The sequence below is a fragment of the Notolepis coatsorum genome, assembly GCF_963971535.1.
Source record: "Notolepis coatsorum genome assembly, chromosome: 2".
Lineage (NCBI taxonomy): Eukaryota > Metazoa > Chordata > Actinopteri > Aulopiformes > Paralepididae > Notolepis > Notolepis coatsorum.
This window is the reverse complement of record NC_140166.1, coordinates 196,470,503-196,490,437: the sequence shown is the minus strand read 5'-3', so window position 1 is coordinate 196,490,437 and position 19,935 is coordinate 196,470,503. Positions and strand designations below refer to the sequence as shown.

Genomic DNA, 19,935 nt, shown 5'->3' with positions numbered 1-19,935 from the left:
CGACAAAGGGCTAACCCTTTCACAACCACACTACAGGTTAACCCTTTCACTACCACTAGTTAACCGTCTGTAGTGTGGTAATGAACGGGTTAACCTTCTGTAGTGTGGTAGTGAAAGGGTTAATCACAGCACTTAAAAAACACTTACTTAATTTCCACGTCATCATATTGCAACATAGGTCCAAAGAGGAAATTAATCACAAACATGCAGCAATGTTCCATAGCAGTCTATTTATTATTTGCCTGTAGTACATATCATATGCATGTGTTTACAAACAAGGACAATTCTCACAAGCATCCATACACAAACATACCAACACACATACATACACCATACATATCAGCAGACCTTGCTGTCCAACCCAGTAATTAATGGAGGGGGGGGGGGTCGATCCTAAAACAGAATCGACATAATTTCTATTATGTTGGTCAGTTTAGTGTTCATTTGTTTACACAAGCAACTCTTCTAAAGCTAGAAATGAGAGCCTTGAATCGTATCTTTGAGGTCATCAAGCAACACTCCATTTTCCAGATACTTACCATCAGATTATCCTGGGTGACCTGGGGATACGAATACATTTTATTGTTTAGAGCCGTTAGCAATACTGTGATAAAATATTCATCTTGGTTATGTGTAAAAGCTCAAACAAGTATTCTATGAGTCCACAAAGTCTACCTCCCACTCAGGAGCAGTGCCTGAATTGAGCCATCTCAAACCCGCCTTCTTTTCTTATTCTTGGACAAACTTTGAGGGAAGCAACAGTTGTGATTGGAAGATCAAGAAAAGAGAACAGAGTTTGAGGTCAGTCAGGTTAGGTCATTAGAAATATTTGGTATTCTAGGTTCTAGCTTTGGGAGGGATTTCTTGTGGAATAACATGAATCCTGTTTTAGTTCAAATGTCCTTTAAACCGCAGAATTGGTAACACTAGAAATTCAAGGGTTCATTAGAAATGGATTTATATTTTCAGGTTATATTTGCAAATAAGCACAATACATTTAATAGGAAACTGGTGCACAAATTTATGTAGCCTAATTTTAAGCAATTTTTCTTATGGCGCTGCCATACATCTAGTCATCCACTGTTTGGATTGGAAACATCTGGCAAGTTCACTACATGTTTAGGTCATTTTGTTTACATTGTCAACGTTGGGACCACCATTGTGCATGTATAACCAGAGCTGGTATGAAAACCTTGACTTTGTTGCACCAGTGTCCAGTAGCTAATTATATTCTATGGTAATTTACCATGAGGACAAATAAAATCTATACATTTTTAATAATCCCTTTGATTTATAGTATTTCCAATTCCCTTTAAGATGATTTGGGGAGCTATGATAGATACATACATAATCACATTGTTACTTGACCTTTCTGGATCCGTACAGTCCCTTGCTAGTCCCACCCTGCCTTTTTGGGTCAATACAAGATCCCATTCTTCAAAGAGGTCTGCACTTGACCACTTCTTCACCCACACACACCACAGGACTGTTGCCAAGATAAACATCTGGAAAGCCGCTTCACCCTCGCTGACTGACGGGCACTGCAGTGTAACTATGTGCTGTGGTATGATGAATGCCGGTCTTCTCAGCGGTCTGCTGGTTTCCAGTCCACTAGTAGTGGTGGTAGGTGCAAACATCTAGGAGAAAAGTAGAGGATCTGCCGGAAAAACCAGGTTAAAAAGCCACGATACAATCACTTCCATTAAACATTTTAGACGACGTAGATGGCGGGGGAGACTTTCACAACACACGTTCTTCAGAACGCATAATGTTGCCCCCATTGATTTATTTTTGTCCCAACTACTCAAGTCATGATTCATATTGCCAGCAACATTTCCAATCTACATTAAGATGTGTATCATAGCCTTTGTTCTCTCTCTAGTGGGACTGTTCTCTCCACACTTCAGCGGCAGATAGCAACCCTCCTACACACACACACACACACAAACACACGTGACCTAAGGCAATGGAGCTCCATTTTGTTGGAGATAAATGTACAACGCAAGAGAGAAAAGTAATGTGCAAAAACCAAGGTGCTTACTGCAATTTCCCCAGCGATCTCGCTCTCTCTAAAAACAAACACACCCACCCACGCGCATACCACTACTAGAGTCCTGTTTTCAAACCTTCTGTCGGATCACTGTAATCATGTCTTCTATGCAGATGAGTGATACTTTACTACCCTCTATGTGGCCTCCTGCATGATCATCATTGACCCTCTCAAATGAAAGAAATACCGGGGAGCAAGAAAATATAGATGGGACATTTGTATGTCTTTTTGTGCTTTTCGTCATAGTGAACTGGGAGAACTGAGATATTGTAAAATATGGAGAGGAAATCTAGTAGATATATATTAGGCCTAAACTTCATTGTCTGAAGTGCACATAAAATCACATTTTCAAAGTTAAGAGCAATCAATAGGATATCACATTTTATGAATGAAGCCTTTCTAACTCGAGGGAACGTCGTCAGCGAGGTGCGGGTGCCAATTCAATTCACATGAGGTGCATCCACTCAGTCACACGTAAAATAACAACAACAACAAAAACATCTCATATTCAACCTTTCATGAGCGATACTCATAACCAGAACCAGCTTTTTAGAAAAAGTGTTTTAGGTTTAGCTTCCTGTTTAAAAAGAAAAAAACTAAAACAAAAAACAGGATGCTCTCTGCGGTTAATGCTTTTTGACTGCAAAAAATCAGTTATTTTAAGTGTCAATACTTGTGTACTATGTTGAATTAACAGGGGGCACCAATTATGAAGTTTCATATTTCACCAGTTACAAATAGTGGGCCGTTCTTTGGACAGACGATAGCAACCATCGCGGAGGTTTGAAAAACATCATTGATAATGTGCATCTGGGAGAGACAAACATCTATGACTTAAACAGTAAGTACTAGGGGGCACCAATTATGAAGTTTCATATTTCACCAGTTACAAATAGTGGGCCGTTCTCTGGACAGACGATAGCAACCATCGCGGAGGTTTGAAAAACATCATTGATAATGTGCATCTGGGAGAGACAAACATCTATGACTTAAACAGTAAGTACTGTATTGTATGCATATATGCTCAACTCTTTTTGTGAGCCCAAGTGACCATATTCACATGGCGGCCATTTTGCTCTTATGTCATGCTCAGGTTGGTTCCTGAGGTGGGTTCCTCAGGTGGGTTCCTCAGGATGGTTCTTGGGGTGGGAACCAACCTGAGCATGCCATAAGAGCAAAATGGCCACTGTGTGAATATGGCCAATTAAGAAGTGCAAATATATCTCGATTTGTGTGAATAGCATGTGCATAATGCATTTGATAACCTGTTTACAGAATTGTATGTGCTTTGGCCAATAATTTCAGGACCACACTGTGGACCAAGAAGCCATGAGGAGTTTATAGCTTTTTAGTAGGGATGTCCGATATTATCGGCCTACCGTTATTATCGGCCGATATCGGCATTAAAATGTGATATCGGAAAATATCGGTATTCAATTTTTTTTTTCTTTTTTACATTTCTATAGAAATGATGTCCGATATTATCGGCCTACCGATATTATGGGCCGATATCGGCATTAAAATGTGATATCGGTATCGGAAATTAAGAGTTGGACAATATCGGTATATCGGTAAAAAAGCCAATATCGAGCATCCCTACTTTTTAGCAATAGTATGCCATCTATATACTATATAGCATATTAGTGGCGAAAGCACATACTCTATTTTACCACGTCTGTTTCTCATCTTGTGTTGTTGGTAAATATGGAATCAACAGAGCCCTTATGGTGACTGACAAAACAGATACAGAACAGATTACACAAAGCCACGGGACAGTCAACCATCAATCGATCAATGTTCTCCTCATATGAGCTCTATACAGATCTGTAGGTCTTTGTCTAGAAGACACATTAGGCATGTCTAATCTATACAGATCTGTAGGTCTTCTGTCCAGAGGCCTACTGAATTTCTATACAGATCTGTAGGTCTTTACCTAAAAGACACATGGAGGCCTACTGTATGTCTGCAGAAGACATCTGCTAGTTTCTGGCAGATGTCTGCAGTCTCTTTATTTAGCAGTCCTACTCGAACATCTGCATCTCAAGCCGTCTTTGGAGCAGAGATATGAGAGTCTGCACCATGTTTCTGTATAGAGGAACATGTGTTGAAATGTCTGGGAGGCCCTGGGGTCTTGATCTCAACCAATCATCAGGCAGCTACAGTCCACACACCAAATGACAGCCTGATGACGGTGTGTGTGTGAGTTCATGAATCATGAGTATATAAACAAAAGCGGATGTTGTCTCCTCTCTTTCCGCCTCCTCCTCCTCTCACAGGGAGCCCTGTCCAGCAGGCCGCCCAGTGAGGAACACTCCTCTCCTCATCCGCTCGCAGTCTTCATCATATTGGCTTACATCATCATCATCACACCGAGCCAATATTGAGGCTTTCATCCTCCTCCTTCAGGCTCAGCCTCTGGGTTGAGAGGGTTGGGAAATGGGCAATATGGCGAATGGGCTAAGGTTGGTGTGGGTAGGTAGATTTACCAGCAGAGGGGGCATCTGTACATGTAATGTGTGTGTTTGGGATACATGTGTCAGTTTGTGCGTGTGTGCGTGTGTCAGTTGGTCTCGTAGGAGGAGAGCAGCGCTGCGTCCACAGGCTCCATGCAGGAAGGGCAGGTGAAGGACCTCATCAGCCAGTCGTCTATACAGTCCATGTGGTAGATGTGCATACAGGGCAGGAACCGGATGGGGTCTCCGTACACAAAGTCCATCATGCAGATCACACACCTGCACCGGGGAGAACACACAGCCAGGTTGAGGACTGTATTGTAATATTGAGATACACTATAACGGATCGTAGACCAAATGCGTCCACATTTTTATAGGATTCTAGCACATTTTCATAACAATAGCGAATATTACCATTTTCATTGAGGTTTCTTACAAATTAACGATGCTTTATGTTGTCCTTTATATGCCGATTATCATTAAAATCTTAAATTGTACCATATGTCCCCCTTTAGACAACATATGTAACGCTACCAGCGCACTTTTGTTAAGATAATTAATTAGTTTACCATTCGCGGTCGCTATACCGAGGTTGCAGTAATAGTTTACCGCTATTCAGATCACGGCGAAGAATAGACCAGTGACCTGTTTTTTTTTTTTATTGATCTTTTCCCCCCTCCATTTTCCTCCGATTTTCTCCCATCCCAATGTTAGTCGTTATGCCAATTCCCAGTCCCTTCCTGGTCGCTGCGCACTTACCCCCCACAGTCAGATCATCTGGGAGAGTGGAGGCTACCACGTGCTTCCTCCGACACACGTCCAGCCAATCACTGCTTCTTTTCACCTGGCAGCGCGGATTCTCATTGAGAGGGCGTAGCGTGTGGGAGGATCACACTATCCCCCTCAGGTCCTATCCGCGCTTAGCAGGCGCCCCGACCGAACTGTAGGAGTCGCTGTTTACAACGACCCGGACCCACCCCGCCAGCTTCTCCCACCCTCTAATACAGCCAATTGTATTAGTGTGAACGGCCAGCCAAGCTGGTGACAACCCCCGTGGGTTGTCTCTGGGGTTGTCTCCGGGGTTGGTGACGAACGCAATCTCCGCTCGGCCACCTAACCGCACCCCAGTGACCTGTTCTAAGGATCTTGGGAAATGTATCCATGTAGTTTTCAACATTTTCACCTTTTAATTTTAAACCAATGCTGCCATCTACTGACAACAGAAAGTGTTGTCTATCGTCACTTCCGTATACAGCGTCGCCCGAAACCCATTCTAGAGATTCCCACTTTTTACTGGGAATGGGGCGTGGCCGTATTTGGTCCCAGACAATAAGAGTGGCTGCGATTGGTCACCGTGACGTTATATGAGAGGACGACTATGGTGAAACTCCCTCTTAGATTTGTCATTTAATCCCCCCCCCCACACCTGTCCTGTTCTATACAAAAATACCTAAGAAAAAAATTAAGAAATTAAAAACAAAAAAATTACATGAATTTGAAGTTTAAAAGATATAGACCCTTTCAGAAGAACTCTGAAAAGAAGGGTCTAGGAAAAGAAGGAGAACTGTTGCACTCTGAAAGACCAAGGCACTCTTACTTATGTGTCAGATAAAAGGCATTTGATGTCCAACAAGGACCTGGCAAGACAATAAAGGTGTTTTTGATCTCCTAAGAGTTCTCTAGTTGTCCTTCCTTTCTGTTGGTAATGATGCACTGCATGCATGATCCCCACCTAATAGATGGAAGTGTTTGTGTGAGTGTGCACTCACTCTCTGATCTTCTTCTCCGAGCCATCCTGTCCCGGGTCGTAGACGCCCTTGGGGAGGTGCTGGATGAGCCCGATGCGCTGGGCGATGCGGACCTGCTCCTCCTCGGTCAGCTGGGTGGCCAGTCGAGCCTGGCTGGGTGTGGGGTGGTACACGGGCACATGGATCTGCTCCTGCGTGGAAGGAAGAGAAGACCAGGTCCAATGGTCGGATTACTTACGGCCATCTCCTGAGCCTAGATCAAATTTGTATTAATTCATTTTGTTTTTACCAGGACATTTATTTATCTGTCCATCTCTTTATTTACTTGGGACCTAGTTGTTTATTTCTCACTTGTTTACAAGCTTCTCCAGCAAGACTTCAATTTAACATTTATCAAGTACTACAGTTCTTCTAACACAGGTCAGCAATGAGTGAGAACTTCTAGATAGTACACTTCAGAGCAATGAATGAAGTACACTTCTAGATAGTACACTCCAGTAGCGAGTAGCAGGCTAAAAACTCAGGAGAGGAGTTCGTGAGAAAGGAGGAGTTAGTGAGAAAGAAATAAGCTATGTTCCTTTAGAGTCCTATTTCATAACTAGTCTCACTTGCGAAGCCTCTAGTCTCTCAACCCTTTTTTATCTGTATTTTATTGTGATGTTCTTTTTTATGTTGAAACTTTCTGCTGCCTTGCTTGGCCAGATCGCTCTTGAAAAAGAGATTTTAATCTCAATGATGCTTATCTGGTTAAATAAAGGATTTGATTGATTGATTGAACCCTTTGAATTTGTCACAGCATTACGTTACACAGTACATACCCATGAGACAAAATACCCTGCTTATGCAATTGCCTTTAGGAAGGGATTTGTGTGTCTGAAGGCAAAACTAACAGGTGGATCTATCGAGAAGCCAGCGTGAAGCAGAAACCACTTCCTTCTCACTTTAATTCTCAGTCACTTCCTGGCTAATTCAGCTGGCTTTCGTATACCATGTCAACTTGACATTGTCAAGTCACGTGAGCTATTTCTCATTCGGCTCATTGCATACTGAAACTACACAATTCCAAGGGTCATGATTTTGTCTTACACATTCTTTTCCCCTCTCAAAATGAGTCCTGTGAGAAATAGAAAGGCTCACAATGACTTTTATGTCAGTTACATAGTAACACACTTAAGCTCTGGACATGTTTTAGAAATATGATGGAGGCCAGTAGGTGGCAGTGTTTCTCTACACACCTACCTAGGTGCTGGTATAGATGTATAATATATGACATATATGACATGAATTTTTTTGCCTAGATATAGATGACTGAAAATCAACATTACTAGTCTATACCAGCACCTGCTAGACTAGAATAGGCTGTCATTAGCCTACTATGTAGCCTAAGCTACTGATTATAAATGCACAACACTGTGCAATATTACACTTACTGTAGACTTCTGTATATTTGTACTGTATTCCTTTTACTGTATATTTAATTCTATCTTAGCATTCTCACAACACAACACCCCCTCTAATGGAACATTCCAGTGTGGATGTGCGTTGCGTCACACTCTGTGGCCAATCTGCGCATGTGCATGGGGAATAGATGCTTAAAAACGGTATTTTTCGCTGCCAATTTAGTTCTGATCGATTAGGAATGTCTCGCGCCGTGTTCAGGAGAGTCAGGCGCATACAAGTCTATTCGATCATGTCTCTAGCACCCCCACAGCCGTATCTGCAATCACTTAATGTCAAGGCTCTCGTCCACATTCATTCATTTGCGCCCCCCGCAATCTCCTCCCCGATTTCAGAATCCCAGAAGTGTTGCAGCAGTGGTCTATTCATCTTGATCCTTAGGCCGCGCCCCCTTTTTGTATCTTTTGAACCGCTTGTCGTAGTTGACTGAACCACACTTGTAATTAGTGTGGGTGACACTAATGTTCTAGAATGTTCTATTATGACATCACTAATTTTCTAGAATGTCCTATTATGACATCATACTGTGACATCACAAACAGGGAACAAACTTAACTTTTTGACTTACCAGCCAAGGTAGATTTTAAAAACTACCAGCCGGGCAGATTTTTTACCAGCCAAAAATTAGAAATAGCTTTTTAGTATATCGCCATGTGTTTTTATTACTATACAATACTCTCATATGCTATTTTCAATTAATATCATAAACAACATAAGGAATATTAGTATAATTTTGAGTGAACTGAAGGAATGAGTCAGCGTTAATAGTTTTAAATGCAAATAATTAATTGAAACATAGAAGTGGGGTCGGGACACACAGTTTCAACTCACCACCCCTGCATCATATTGTAGTGGTCTGTCTTCAAACTTCCACTCCTCTCGAAACTTTTTTATATTTGAATATCAACATTATCTGTCCATCCTCAGTAATCCTCACCTGGACAAGAGGAAGGGGAACTATGTGAGAATGCTATTCATCGACTACAGCTCGGCATTCAATACCATAGTCCCCTCCAAACTCATAGCCAAGCTCAGGGACCTGGGCTTGAACTATGACCTCTGCCAGTGGGTCTTGGACTTCCTGACGGGCAGACCCCAGGTGGTGAGAGCAGGCAACTGCACCTCCTCATCCATCACCCTCAACATAGGGGCCCCCCAGGGCTGTGTTCTGAGTCCCCTCCTCTACTCCCTGTACACACACGACTGTGTGGCTCAGCGGAGTAGCAACACAATCATCAAATTTGCTGACGACTAGGCCTGCCACAATAACACATTTTGCTGGGCGATTAATTGCCGCCGAAAATATCGCGATAAGCAATATTATTGCGACCGGTTAGAGATTTTTTTTTGGAGAAATGTATTTCCCAAAAGTTCTCAATTTTCTTTTAAAAATTCACTAATATAATGATAATAGCATAATAATGCAAGGACACCGTTTCAAAGTGCAATAAACTTTTATTTAACATTGGAAGACATTTTAAATATCCTAAATAAAAAAATGCTCAGTTTGATTGTTTATTGTAAAACAAACTGAAACTGGAAACAAGCCTTCTGTCTGGCTTTTTGTGTCCTTTTAACATGTACATGTATTATTAATGTACCTTGCGCCGTGGTACCATGTACAAAATGTTAATAAAGTGTGAGGAAAAAACTGGAAACGTAATAAATAAAAAGGCAGTGAAACAATAATCAAATAAAGACCAAAATATATACTATCTCTATTTGAATGGAGACTTCAGCACAGGATAAACTAGGGATGGGCAAAAATAATCCAGATCGATTGATCACATGATGTACTCGAGTACTCGTGGAGGAAAACGCTGTACAAAATAAACATATTTTCCGGTGTTTTAGACTTTTATTTTGAAGCCCACCGCTCCGTCTTTTCCGGTGTTTTAGACTTTTATTTTGAAGCCCACCGACCGGACCGGAAGTATTGTTGTGATTATCCTAGCAGAACCTATGAGCGGACAACTAGTCTCGTCCGGTTCTGTGTTTTTGAGCTAATGATAAAACAAATGTTGAGATTGTTGGTGAACAACTAACTTTAGGTTAGTTTTAACGTTAGCTACTAATGTTAGATGCAGCTACTACAGGCAATCAACGATGAGGAGGAAGCATCAAATCCGTATATAATAGAATAGCCCTGTGGTGCGTAGGCACGACTCGAAACTACCTGTTATAATAAATTAATTCATGTTTAACTTGTCCCCGTGTCCAGTCCTTTGACTAGCCTTACCCGTTCATTGTAAACAATGATGCATGTAATTGTATTAACGTTATTCTGTGTTGTAGCTATGCTATACGTTGTATTTCGTTTGTTAGCTATTTAGCTAATGTTGTTAGCATTGAATGAGCATCAACGCTCGATCTTTCATCTTTATTTAGCAGTCCAGTTTCTCCGGGCAGTAGCGAGTAACTACTTGGGTCTAAAAATAGCTAACGTTACACTACAAATAATGCTACTTGGTTAAAAGGAGCAACACTATTGAGAAATGTAGTTAAGCTATGTGGCGGTGCCCCACGGAGCTCCTGTGCCGTGCTCTGTAGTAAAGCCAGCGGCCCGCCTCCCAACACGGAGAGTGACTGACGAGGGGTACTGGTTCCGCCTCATTAAAACAAACGCGCAAATAGCAATTAATCGCGCCCGTCAAAATCATTGCATTAATTTTAATTATCGCTGCAATTAATCGATTTATTGCTTATTGCGGCAGGCCTACTGACGACACAGTGGTGGTGGGCCTGATATCTGCCAACGACGAGAGGGCCTACCTGGAAGAGGTCAAGGTCCTGGCGGGATGGTGCCAGGAAAACAGCCTCTCCCTGAACGTCAGCAAAACAAAAGGAGATGATTGTGGACTTCAGGAGGTCGGGGGTCAAGGACTACAGCCCCCTCAGCATCGACGGGGCACCGGTTGAGAGAGTGAACAGCTTTAAGTACCTCGGAGCCTACATATCCGAGGACTTGACATGGACCACACACATTGACAGTGTTGTGAAGAAGGCACGACAACGCCTCTACTTCCTCAGGCGCCTAAGGAAGTTACAAGTCAGTCAGAAGATCCTTAAGAACTTCTACTCATGTACAATAGAGAGCATCCTGACTGGCAACATCACCTCCTGGTTTGGGAATAGCACTGCACAAGACCGAAGCAGACTACAAAGAGTGACACGTTCAGCCGAACGCACAATTGGAGGGGGGCTCCCCACCCTCCAGAACATTTACAACAAGCGGTGCAGGGGCAAGGCTAAGAGAATCATTAAAGACTCCAGTCACCCGAACAACTGCCTCTTTGAACTGCTGCGGTCAGGCAAGCGATACCGGAGTCTCAAGGTGAGCACAGAAAGACTCAGAAAAAGCTTCTATCCCCAGGCCATCAGGCTGCTCAACGAACAATGAACACTACACAACAACCATCAAACGCACATAGCACACACATCCACACGCACACACTCACTTTAAACAAACACACTGTAGCACCCACTCCCCACACTTTATAGCACACACTCACTTTAAACAAACACACTGTAGCACCCACTCCCCACACTTTATATTTATTGATGAAGGATTGCACTACAACTCGTACTCGTACACCTTACTGTAAATTGTACCTAAATTGTACCTCATCCCATTTCTGCTTTGCACTATATAGTATTGTACATTAGTACACTGCATAGTATTGTATATTATATGGTAACTCAGTTACGTCTATTCTGCATCGAACATTGTACATATGTCTATACTGAACACTGTGACCTCATTTTCTACTTCTAATTTACATGCTATACTATGTTATTTGATACTATCTTGTCTAGCACAGTCTCTGGAGCATAACAGTAAGAAGCATTTTGTATGAAAGTATTCTGTACTTCTGTATGACAACTATTAAAGAAACTTGAAACTTCCTCAGTTTACTATAATATACTCCTGTCCTGAGTCCTGACTAGTGACTTCGTCGTCTTTCCAAACGCACGCACACACACACACAGGGAAGGGGAGAGTGCCCCCCCATTTCCCTTTCCCCTTGACCCGTTGTGAGAAGAAAAAAAACACCATGGTCTTATTTCGGGACGTGTAACGGAACGTAGGCCAAATGCGTCCACATTTTTATAGGATTCTATCACATTTTCATAACAATAGCACCCTGCGCCGTTTTCATTGAGGTTTCTTACAAATTAACGATGCTTTATCTTGTCCTTTATATGCCGATTATCATTAGAATCTTAAATTGTACCATATGTCCCCCTTTAGACAACATACTCATTTCCGCTCCAAGCGCAGCTCCAGTCATAATATCGATGGCTCCGGCAGTTAGCAGCATTCGGTTCGTATGATACTCTTATTTTGAAAGAAACCGTGGCAACGAGTCATATCTGCCCAGCCCTGCAGCGGGATACTATTGGCTTCTGCTCGTATCAACACAGAGGGAGTCTGCTCTAGTCTAGACCGGACCTCCATGAGCTACCGTTACTGTTTAAACAATGACCCAGTCAACTATTCACTTTTAGTTTAATACATGACGAGGCATTGTCTAACGGTATCTAGCTGGCTAGCTACTGATATCAACAAATGCTCCAGCAATAGTCGACTCGAGTGCATAATACCTCCGTTCCCTCGTTAGCTAGCTCACGTTAGCTAGCTCACGTTAGATCTATATGTCCCAGTAAACTAAATTGTCTTAACATTACCTAGCGGGCTAGCAGTAGCTACAGATAGCTCCTGATATCAATGTCTTATAACATTGATTCAATGCGTATTGTAGCTGAGGGCTTTATGAATGTGATTTGACCAAAGAACCCTAACATTATACCAATAGGGTCCAGCTGCAGCGCCGGAGAATCCTTGCATGCTGAATGTAGAGTATTAGTATAGGGTCCCGCTGCAGCACAGGAGAATCGTTTTTGGAGCTGGAGGCTACTAGAGTACACACAGACAGTGGAGCTGTTTGCAGATAGCGAGCATTTTGACTTATTGCGTGGTGGCGATGTCTCGCAGATAATACAACTACAAGTATGATCATATAATATATATTTTATTTAAAAAAAAAGTTATATATAAAATATATATATATTTTTTAATCAAAAAAAATTTGGCAGGTAAGAAATATGCTTGGCGGGTAGATTCGTCCCATCTACCCGCCACTGGCCGAGTGGCCGGTGAGTCAAAGTTAATTTCGCTCCCTGGGCGTGGCCGTATTTGGTCCCAGACAATAAGAGTGGCTGCAATTGGTCACCGTGACGTTAGGCGCACTGCTGTGTTAACGCTGCTCTGCTTTCAGAAACACGGACTGGGCGGATATGAGTCATATCATATGACTCGCGGAGTTGCTACAGGGTTTTTCAAAATAAGAGTATCATATGAACCTGAACGTTGCTAGCTGCCGGAGCCCAGATATTATGACTGGAGCTGCTCTTGGGGCGGAAATGAGACCCGCACAGGATTTTCAAAATAAGAGTATCGATATGAACTACACGCCAGATGGCGGGCAGACCTATCATTTTTACACGCCAAACCTTAAATCTACAGGCCATTAATTCAAGGTGGATCGCTGTTGTCGTTTGAACAACTTCAGATTTCATGGGAACTACCAATCCCCAAATACCGGTTAAAGGACGTATTACCTGCAATTCCTCCAACACAGTATACCTGCTGAAATGTCCTTGTGATTTTTCATATGTAGGCAAAACAACGAGACCATTCAAATTAAGAATCAGTGAACATAAGTGTTCAATCAGAAATTCAGACGTCAAATCTGCGGTAGCTAGACACTTCATGACTTGCAAGCATGCTGTCAAAGATCTCCGTTATATGGGTCTAGAGTTAGTTCATAGGGCCGCCAGGGGAGGTGACAGGCATAAGCTACTATTGCAAAGGGAGTGTTATTATATTCACCTCTTTAACTGTATAGAACCAAAAGGGATGAATGAAGAGAACGTTTTGACCTGCTTCCTTTAAATACCTTTCCCATTAAGGCCGATTATTAGGTCATGTTTTAGTATCTTTAGAATGATGTATGGAGGGTGAGCCTGGTTCAGTAAATATGAGTAAGATCCATTTAGCCCAACAAATAAGGGCATCTGGTTATTTAAGCAACAAGTATCCAAGTATACAAGGGAGTATTAATGATTAGACTATAGATCTATTTTAAAGAGCCATTCGTAAGACTAATAACCTTAGACACACCGAACAGGTGTAGTTTTTTCCTCTTTATTATGAGGCTCAAAAAAAGAGTTTGACTTTACGCCAAAGGGCGGACTTATTTACCCAAGGGTTTCTTGTTTAATAATTTTATTTATTTTTTTATATTTTATATTTACACGAAGGAAAAAAAGTGTTTACCCGTTTTTATTTTAGGACCTTCCCCATTTTGAATATTTCAAGTCCAAATACAATTGTCTGATGTAATGATGCAAGGCTGTCAACAGAGGCACTCAAGGGACATTTTTTAATTTAGTAAGTCAGTAAATATCTATTTTTAGCCCATAAAAATAGGGGTAAGAGATATGCAATTTAGTTTCGGGTATACTTATGTAATAAGTTTGAATGTACTTTGTATATATATAATTTTGTCGGACATTCACACAGAGATATTCTCGAACAGACGTCTCAGGTATATTTAAAGGTCTGTTTAGAGGTGAGTTGACCAACAACCTGTTTAGAGGTGAGTTGACCAACAACCTCAAGTACACCGAAGTGGTGATGTTTTTTCCTTTTTTTCCTGTTTTTTCCCGTTTGTTCCCCTTTAAAAAGAATAAGGCATTAGAGTGCATCTATCTAGCCATACATACTAGATGTTATTTTTGTTTTATTTGTGCTTCTAGTATAACAACAATTGTATGTTTATATATTTTATATCTACATTTATTATTTCTATATTGTGGTAATTTTGACTTAAGAATGGACTCTTGGTATCAAAGTACTTCCTGGGTCAAATTCGACCTTATAGCAACTCTCAACACACCTGTGGATGATGTCACTTCCTGCTTTGCTTGGTATATAAACATTATTGTCGGTGAGAACATTTGCTAGCCATCAACACTGAGGAAGGAACATAAATTGTTCCGAAACATGTTTGTTTCAGGCTGCCATTAAATAATCAAAATCTGTGAGTGCTGGTCCAAGCGTATTGCTTTCTTTTTCTAACTACCAATCCCCCAAATCAAGAATGTTTAAGATGAATGAAGTAAGATTTTGATTATTTGAAATATGGCCTGTGTAGACTAAACTATGCACAGAATTATGTCAGTCTACAAGGTCCGGATTCTACATGGTCCGGCAATGTAGACCTTGTAGACTCCACTACAGACCAATTATCAGTGAATGTTCATGCATTTTTAAGAAGGGCTACTTCCACAAAAAAACAAAGAACTCACAAACATCTCAGTAGCACCTTATCATTCTAAATGTTCCATTTCATATATGGAGATTCATATTTATTTATGTATTGCATGCATTTCTACATTTTATTTCCTATTTTGTTTATTCATCCCAGTATCTTTCTTTCTTATGTGTGGAATTCTACAAGGCATTTACATTCACATTTACATTTAGTCATTTAGCTGACGCTTTTATCCAAAGCGACTTACAAGTTCTGTACGACAGGTCATCTGGAAGGATACAACTCTATCAGCTGAGTAACAATATTCATCAAAGTGTTGCGTGTTACAGTGTAGGTTAGTTTATTAGGACAAGTGCATGACAGTAAGGTTAGTTAGGGTTCGATTTATTCTTTATTTTATTTTTTAAATTTTATTTCAGATAATGGTTGAAGAAGTGCGTCTTTAGTCGACGGCGAAAGATTGGATGGGATTCGGCTGTCCTAACTGGGCTGGGTAGTTCATTCCACCATTGTGGGGCAAGGACTGAGAATAGGCGTGTAGGTGGTGTATATGTGTTTGAGGATGATATCCTTCAAACAGGCAATAGTGATGATATAATTTGGGCAGTGCTGAGCTGGGTTACTTTCCTCCAGTGTATTTGTCCCCCGGCCCCACCCAATGGCACCATGCACACACACACAGAAGTAAAAATTAATAAAATATAAAATTTGAAGAAAAAAAAAATTGAAAAAAAAATTAATTATTATTATTATTCTTTTTTTAAACTTAAGATTTTTTTTTTAATGTTCGAAGCTTGTGCCATCGAACGAAGCTTCGAAGTATTTAAGACAGCCCTACTGCCCACCATACTAGATATGACCTCTTGGCTTCAAGCACAAGACCCTTGACAGGAGGTGAAGGATCACATGGGTGTTAATGGTCTAGTAGCCTAGCAGCTCCTTCCGTTAACTGGAAATTATCTCGACACTTGTTTGCACCGTCCTGTTCTTAGTGGGCACTAGTAGTGAGTAGCTAATGGGCCAGCCATGGATTACATTACAAGAAGATCCACAAGAATGCCGCATAGACTGTCAGCAATGTAGGCCAAGATGTAATTACTGTATGATGGGGGGGGGGGGGGGGTTGCCCAACAATAACTACAGTAGAATTAGAACAGTAACAGTGTGTGGCTATTACACCGTTTCACAACCTTAGTTCATTCTCAAGATCATCTTGACCGAATGGCCTTGATCTTTTTCAGCAGCGACACCCTGCAATGTACTCATGTAGTTACACATTCACACAGGCTCACCAGCGTGTCTTCTTCCTGAGGAGACTGAGGAAAGTCCACCCGTCTCCTCTGATTCTGGTGAACTTCTACCGGTGCACCATAAAGCATACACACTAACTGCATCAAAGTCTGGGACAACTCACCCCAATCATGCGACTGTTTGTCCTCCTCCCCTCTGGGAGGCGCAATATGAATCTGTTCCAGGTCAAGCAGGCTCAGGAACAGCTCAGGTGTCATCTCTCTGATCTCTGTACCATGGTGACAGCCCCCAGCCCAAAAACGTACAAACTCTGAACTCCACTGCCTATACTCAATGTATACCCATCTACTGCCTTGCACTGTAATCATAATACCTACCTCAAACTATAGTCTACCCATATAATTCTGTATGAGCCATGTACAATAATACTGTTGTGTATCCTGTGGCACTCAACATGACCAATCAAAGAGAGTATCACATGTAAAGAGAGGACACCAGTGCTGGCAAGTTAACTCCTTCTTGAGAACCTGAGGAGACAGGTGGGCTTTCCTCGGTCTCCTCAGGAAGAAGAGGAGCTGGTGAGGCTTCTTGACCAGTGATGAGGTGTTGTCGAGGTTCTCGGAGATGTGGACTCCGTGGAATTTGAAGCTGGAGACACACTTGACCTCGGTCCCGCAGAGTTCAACTGGCTGGGTCACTATACTTGCAGCTCACAATGGTGACTAGGCTGAGTTTAGCAGCAGCCATTCAAAGCAAGAGTCAGCAGGGCTTTAGCAGCTGAGGGCTGGACTGTCCCTCCCAGTCCTGCCAACCACAACACTCTTCTGGGTCAAGAACAGACAGAGCAGCCTGGACAGGAGATAACAGCTCCAGACAGAGCAGCCTGGACACTAGGAGATAACAGCTAGACAGAGCAGCATCTGTGTGGTGGTGGTGGGAGGAGATGTGCTACAGTCAGCAGTGTTTTTGTCATACACCGCCCGCCCCCACACACACACACACACACACACACACACACTCTACAACATATGGAATGACTGTATGAGAGAGAGAGAGAGAGAGAGAGAGAGAGAGGAAGGTTAAAAGGAGAAAATAAATTGTTGGGTACAGGGAGAGAATGGGGGGGGGGGGCAGCCATAGTAAAGCCCTCCGTTTCCTGTGCCAAGCAGGCTGCAGAGCCAGACAGCCACTCAATATACTGTTAGCCTGCCAGCCCCACTGCACCCGCTGGACTAGGCTGGGAGAGAGAGAGCGAGAGAGAGAGAGAGTGAGGTGGTGTGTGTGGGTATGAGATATATGGTAAGTAAAGGAAATGTATGAAAGAGCATTGGGAGATTGAGAGAGTCGTTTTCGGCCCACAGGCTCAATACCAGGCGCAGGTCTGGCCTCAACCCAGACACACAAACCCCATCCCCTTCCCCAGCTCCACAATAAAGCAGTCACAGCCAGTGTTGATAAAAGCATGTCTGACCAGGAAAAACCAATAACCCAGATTTACCCTCTGGCTGTGTGCTGTCTCTCTGTGTGTGTGTGTGTGTGTGTGTGTGTGTGTGTGTGTGTGTGTGTGTGTGTGTGTGTGTGTGTGTGTGTGTCCCATTCTACAACAGCTAATCAAGGAGTCACCAGGCACTGACGGCAGTAGGATGTGCTACAAACAGCTATGAGAACACACCAGGCTGTGGTGTGTGTGTATGTGTTGTCAGCTGTTGTAGGCAGAGAGCTGTATGAGGAACAGGAAACGAGGCCCAACATGATGACTGGGCACTGTCTCTCCACTGGGTTTCTATTACTAACAGCTAAAGCAAGCAAACACAACCAATTCATTATTTTGAAAAACATTGTATTGAATGCCTTTGTATTTACTATGCAAATGGCCATGCAGTAATATTTGTGACCCCCGTTTTCATCAGGGGGGTCAACGTGGACATGGTTGAGGATTGCAAATATCTCGGAGTACACATTGACAATAAACTGAACGGGTCTAAACACGCTGAGGCACACTACAAGGGCCAGAGCAGACTATTTCCTCAGAAAGCGGACGTCTGTACAAGGATGTTCTATGAGTCTGTGGTGGGCTGGTGGCGGGAGCCTTCTTGTACGCAGTGACCTGCTGGGGCAGCGGACTGAGAGCGGGGGACGCAAACAGGCTGGAAAAACTGGTCAGGAAGGCCAGTAACGTGGTGAGAGTGGAGCTGGACTCTCTGGCAGTGGTGTCCGATAGGAGGAGCCTTGCCAAGCTCCACGCCATCATGGACACCTCCCATCCACTACACACACAGACTTGGCTGATTGAAGGAGCGCGTTCAGTGTTAGACTAAGACTCCCAAGATGCAACACTGAAGGGCACAGGAAGTCCTTCATTCCAACAGCCATCAGACTATACAACGCATCCCTGTGCCTCACTGAGCACAGAGTGACGTTAACAACTCTGGTAATCTTTCGGGACTTTTGGCTTTTGACCCATGACTTTTTACTCACGTCGACACTTTACATTTTCTTTTCTACATTTATATATAAATTTACTGTATATAGATATTTAGAATGTATATCCCAGACTGTATATTTATTCTTATTTGTGATTTTGACTACCTAAATGTTTATTGTGAGCGATCTGTAGTGCTGAATTTCCCTCAGGATCAATAAAGTACTTATATTCTATTCATTTGAATGTCAGAGAGCTAGTCAAAACCATTCGTTTTTAGTGTCGGCTATAGGCCTATCTACTTGCCCGGACGGGTGGCTGCTGTGTTCTGCAACCTCAGCGCAATGAATATGACTAAAGCCAGGTCATATAAATTGGTATGTACTAGTTTCAAACAATATCAAATAGAGGTTTATACTATTTGTAACCATATTCATTTGGTCAAATGTAAATATCCGATCCGTCCCAAACGAAGGCAATCACAGTCAATCTCGAGTTCTCGAGCCAAACAAGTTTCTAACTGGTTAGCTAATGCTGCTAGTGCTGACTAATGAGCTAGCAGGCAAACACTGGCTGCGACTCATGAATTATCCCCAGCATTACATCACGTTCTCCGAACCTTTCATAAATCCTTCTGGTATTCCGTGATTTTTCATCATCACAAGGTTATGATTTTCTCTGCCAAATAATGTTGTTATAACTAATAACTCACACGCATAGCCTAATTCAGATGACTGTAGCCTATACAGTAGCACACAATTAATCACCAACAATGAATTGGAAAATGTATAATATTCCATAACATTTGTGCAAGCCAAAGTGGAGATCACAAGATTATTTGTTTACATATAGGCCTATTTGTTAGGATTCAAAATTATGTCCAATAAAAGACTGACTTGCATAATTACATGGCTTTGTTTACAAGGTTTGGTTTGTTTGTCAATGTGAAACATGAGGGTGACGACGATACTGGCCATCTATTTTGGCAAAGGGAAATGTACTTTCCAACAGGACAAGTAGAGTATTAACACATTCTCTGCCACCACTTTGATCATCCTAAACCATTATCTGCCAGTACTGTAAGTCTATGGAGATGTTCACCTTCTTTTCAGGGCTATAACTTTTTAAATTGTATTGCTAAATTGACATTACTATGGCCCATTCAACATTGATTAGCTATCGTTCAGGATGTAGGAACGTTTTACTTTTTCAT

General features: G+C 42.1%; 1 protein-coding gene across 1 annotated transcript in view; it reads right to left on the bottom strand.

Moving 5' to 3' along the window:
* Positions 1-3,453: 3,453 nt before the first annotated feature.
* Positions 3,454-19,935, bottom strand: part of rnf11b (ring finger protein 11b) — a 31,774-nt gene continuing 15,292 nt past the window's right edge. Inside the window, exons 2-3 of the mRNA XM_084308920.1 lie at positions 6,273-6,442; positions 3,454-4,782 (exon numbers count right to left, since the gene is read on the bottom strand). Coding sequence (XP_084165046.1) covers positions 4,611-4,782; positions 6,273-6,442 — 342 coding nt within the window. The 3' untranslated portion in view covers positions 3,454-4,610. The remainder of the gene's footprint in view (positions 4,783-6,272; positions 6,443-19,935) is intronic.